This window comes from Myotis davidii, unplaced genomic scaffold (assembly GCF_000327345.1).
Source record: "Myotis davidii unplaced genomic scaffold, ASM32734v1 scaffold142, whole genome shotgun sequence".
NCBI classification, from domain to species: domain Eukaryota; kingdom Metazoa; phylum Chordata; class Mammalia; order Chiroptera; family Vespertilionidae; genus Myotis; species Myotis davidii.
Genome location: NW_006294400.1, coordinates 3879927 through 3884328, shown reverse-complemented (window position 1 = coordinate 3884328; position 4402 = coordinate 3879927). Strand labels below are relative to the sequence as shown.

Here is a 4402-nt window from a genome sequence, read left to right as displayed (position 1 = left end):
GGGAAGCAGTGCAGCCGCAGCCACCAGCCTTCCTCCATGTGGAGTCTTCGCCTTTTTCATAGCTAATGAACATGTTTCAAACACCATGAGCGTTTCAAACCACGGCCAAGTTTGTTTTGACAGGCGCAGCTCGGGAAGCGGGGCCCCTTTAATCAGCCTCCGCTTTGAGGTCCCAGCTCTCTGATACCTGGCCGGGTTTGAAATCTGGGCGTCCTCGGTACAGAGGCAGGAAGGTCAGGGTTTCTCAGGCGCCTCTTTCATATGCAGAGCCGGGGCCCCCACTGTGAGGAGAGAGGGTGGCTCGGGCTGGCTGGTCTGAGGGGGATGTTGCTGGAAGGGGATTTGAGACCTGCAGTTGGCTGTGCGTCTGAGCATCCCTGCCAGCCTGTGCTGCTGCTCTGCCTGCCCAGGTGCCCGCAGAGGACCCCCAGGGGCGTGCCGAGGGCTGTCCACGTGGCCCTCGGGGCACCTCCTCTCGCCAGCTTCTCCCACTCTTCCCCAGTCACTGCTCCCTGGGGCTTGGGCACCCATCTTCCAGGGCCCGCTGCAAGCGTGGAGCGTCTTTGAAGTCTCTCATCTTTATCTTGAAAACTCATGCAAGTTTTGCATTATGCTTCAGAATGTTTTGCATTATGCTTCAGAATGTTCAGAATGTCAGTATAAAAATCGGGTTTTACAGACTTATTCCCAGGGGCCCCTGGAAACTGGAGGGGCGGTGTTCACCCCCGGCAGCTGTGTGCACCCTGAAACAAGCTGAGGGTCCCTTTGATGAAGCAGAGCACTCCAGCCTGAAGACTCACAGACGAAGGCGGAGCATCTGGCCCAGCCCTCTCATTTGAAAGCCAAGGGGACAGAGCAGGGAAAGGCACAGCCCAGGGTCCCTGTGAGACGGAGCCCAGGTCTCTCCCCGGCCCTTGCCCTCCTCCCCCTTCCCCGTGCTCTGCACAAAGAATAAGCACCCACCCCTTGCTGTGTTTCAGTGGGGACGCCATACTACATGTCACCCGAGAGGATCCACGAGAACGGATACAACTTCAAGTCCGACATCTGGTCCCTGGGCTGTTTGCTATATGAGGTGAGCTCAGCGGCGTTTGGCAGGGCATTCGTGGTGGGCATCCAGCCAGGGCAGGTTCCCACCAGCTTAGTGGGAACCTAGGGATGGGTGGCAGCCGCCTGTGGCATCTGGGTCCATTCCCAGATCTGGTGGCCGTCCTGGATGGAGGACCAGGGGATACCACTTTGAATTTGTGTGTGGTGTGTGTGTGTGTATGTGCATGTGCACACATGTGCAAGGTGTGACCTCATTTTATACTGGGCAACTGAAGCAGGTAGGGGGCTGAGTTGCCCTGGGGCCATTGTGGGGTTGAGAACTGAGCTTTGACCTCAGGTCCTCCTGGCCAAAGTCTGGGTGCGCACCAGGACCCTGCACCTCTCTCATCTCCATCACCATGGCCCTCCTTGTGAGGCGTGAGTGGCACCTGGCTCGGAGGTGGCCCTGGGCACCGGAGGGCAGGCCTGACCTGAGGCAGGGCCTGCGGTTGGTGGGCTGCCGCCGATCACATTTCCCTTTTTGCTTTGGCCAGTGGACACCTGAGTGAGCTCAGCTTCTGTCCCCGTGGAGGATGCAGCTCTGTCCTGCCCTCATAGACACTGTCCCTGGTCCAGATGGCTGGCTCCTGATCTTTCCATTCTGCATTTGGGATTTCCATAAGCTGCGTCTTGCCTCTGTGAACTGTGAGGGTCTCCAAACATAAACCGACAGACAGGCAGGCTAAGCAGGGTGGGATGGGCGCGCATGGCCCAGCCCCTGTGCTCCCACCAAGCCTCCCCCTGGAGAGCAGCCCTGCTTCCTGCCTGGGCCTTTGTCTCAGCTCCTAGAGCAGTGATGGCGAACCTTTTGAGCTCGGCGTGTCAGGATTTTGAAAAACCCTTACTGAACTCTGGTGCTGTGTCACATATAGAATTTTTTTGATATTTGCAACCATAGTAAAACCCTTATATTTTTGATATTTTATATATTTAAATGCCATTTAACAAAGAAAAATCAACCAAAAAAATGAGTTCGCGTGTCACCTATGACACGCGTCATAGGTTCGCCATCACTGCCCTAGAGGCAGCTGCAGCCGGAGCCCATCCAGTCTCCCCAGCCAGGCAGCCATTCGAGTCCTTGTCTTGACACCTCAACACGTCTCAGGAGGCAGTGGCCATGTCAGTGGTTCCCGCACGGAGGCTCTGGTTCGCCGGGTTGGCTCATGTGTTGGCTGTGTGGGGCCACGTGATTGTAGCCTGGGAGGGACAGAGCAGCAGTAGGAAGTCGATGAAATCAATCAGGCAAGGTCTCTGGGCCCTGACGTATTCAGGGACAGCAGGACTGACCTCAAGCGAATGGCCCTGGGCCTCGCACAGAGGGGTCCTTTCGTGGCTGACGTGGCCAGCCCTTCTGGGAGTGACAGTTGGCCAAGGGCGCTGCCCTGGGCTGCCTCCCCACTCCCCCAGACCCACTCTCCGAAGCTGTTTTCCCAGCAGACAGGGAGGGAGACGCGTCTGAGCCCAGGGCTTGGTAATTGGAAGGAAACATCCTGCAGACACGGCTGGAGCTCCCGGGGCACCAGCCTGCAGAGCTGCGCAGACCACGTCTGAGGATTCGGTGTGGCCCCTGTGGAGCACCCCTGGGCACTGGGCCGGAGAAAACCTGCCCCTCACAGGGACAGGCCTGCCCTTCCCGAGCCCGAGGAGGGCGGCAAGAACCAATGCCCCTGGTGGGTTTCCTGTGGCTTCCGTAACCCTCGCACGGTTGGTGGCCTCGGGAATATAAAACACTCTGACCGCTCTGCAGGGAGAAGTCCAGTCAGTTTCATTGGACTAAAGGCAAGTGTTGTCAGGCTGGTTCCTTCTGCCACCTACATTCCTGGGCTCAGGACCCATCACTCCCTCGACACACCTCCTCCTGTAGCCACATCATGTCCACCTCCCTCTCATAAGGACACTTGTGGTTAGTTAGGGCCCACCTGGATCACCTGGGAGAACATCCCACCCAGAGATTCATTCAATCACACCCACCAAATCCCTTTTGCATGTAAGGTCACACACTCACCGGCTCCAAGGATTGGGATGAGGACCTCTTTAGGGGCCACATGCAGCCCACCACACCCCATTTCACCTGGGCAGCCAGATGTCCACTGAGGACCTCCTGGGTCACCTAAGATGCTGACGGTGACCATGGCTAGTGAGGAGTCACCGCACGGCACTACATCTGGCCCAGGCCCTCAGTGCTGGGTGCCAAGTGGGGTCTGTGTGGAAGAGGGCAGCATGGACAATGCCACAGCACTGCCCTGGACACTGGAATGAATGGCAAGGATCGCCCAGCATGCTCCCAGCCTCGCTCGAAGGGAGGAAGCTGAGACTCAGAGACTTCCTGGTGTCACAGAGCAAGGAAGTGGCCAAGCGGGGCCCTGGGCCCCAGGCTGCCTGTTAAAGCCCCCCCCTCCTGGAGCTGGGCCTCTCCCTTCTCCCCAGCCCGCGGGTGGGCGTGGCCTCCGTGGAGAGAGATGCAGGGGTCTCTTCCCAGAGCCCTGTGAGGGGGAAGCGGGTTGTGAGGAGCCAGAGCAGCGTCTGCATTGGGAGCTCCCAGCAGAGATGCCCGAGTTCGGCCCAGCTGGAAAGCCTGGTGCTTTATTTTCATTACCCAGCTTGCCCCGTGGAGGCGCCCAGCGGGCTGCCAGGCTCTGCAGAATTTATCTACATGGGAGCTGAAGGAATTGGCTCATTCAGTGGCAGCCCTAGGATCCTCAGCTGGGGGGCCTTACCGCTGCCTTCAGGGGCCGTGAGGTACTGAGAGCCGGGAAGAAAGCAGGCGGGGAAAAGACAGATCAGCTGCACCGTGTTGGGAATCCTGCTCTGGGATTCTAGTCTGAGCCAGAAAATGGTCTGGTGCCCCTACCTCGTGGAGGAGCAGGGCTACAGACTGCTTGGCTTCTGGGTTCAGACTCTGGGGCGTGCTCAGGAGATGCCGGGTGACGAGAGGGGTGTCTGAGTCCCTGACAGGGTGGGAGTCTCAGCAGTTGGATCCCGTTCTCCCCACTCCCCCCACTCCCGACATCTCAGACCACACACACCAGTTCCTCTGAGCCCTCCCAGTGGGGCAAGTGCCCACACACTCCCATTTCCCAGGCCATGTCACCCCAGTAACGCCAGGCAGAAAAGGGTCTGCATTTGCGGAGCAGTGCTGAGAGCCATGGCTTTGGCAGTTCTAAGGAGGCAGCCAGATTCAGCCCCAAAGAGCAGCTCCTCTTCTCTTAGGCCAGTCAGAGGGGTGGTCACTGGTACCATCAGGGTGATCAGTCTAATCCCAGCGCCTCAAGCAGCCCCCGAGGTTCCTTCACTGATGCCCTGCCGGGTGGAG

General features: G+C 58.6%; 1 protein-coding gene across 4 annotated transcripts in view; it reads left to right on the top strand.

Annotated features, from left to right (window-relative positions):
- The window catches only part of NEK6 (NIMA related kinase 6), a 43444-nt gene that overhangs the window by 32243 nt on the left and 6799 nt on the right, over positions 1–4402 (top strand). For all 4 annotated transcript variants that reach the window (XM_015567099.1, XM_006768591.2, XM_006768592.2 and 1 more), the window contains one exon: positions 981–1075. In XM_015567099.1, coding sequence (XP_015422585.1) covers positions 981–1075 — 95 coding nt within the window. The remainder of the gene's footprint in view (positions 1–980; positions 1076–4402) is intronic.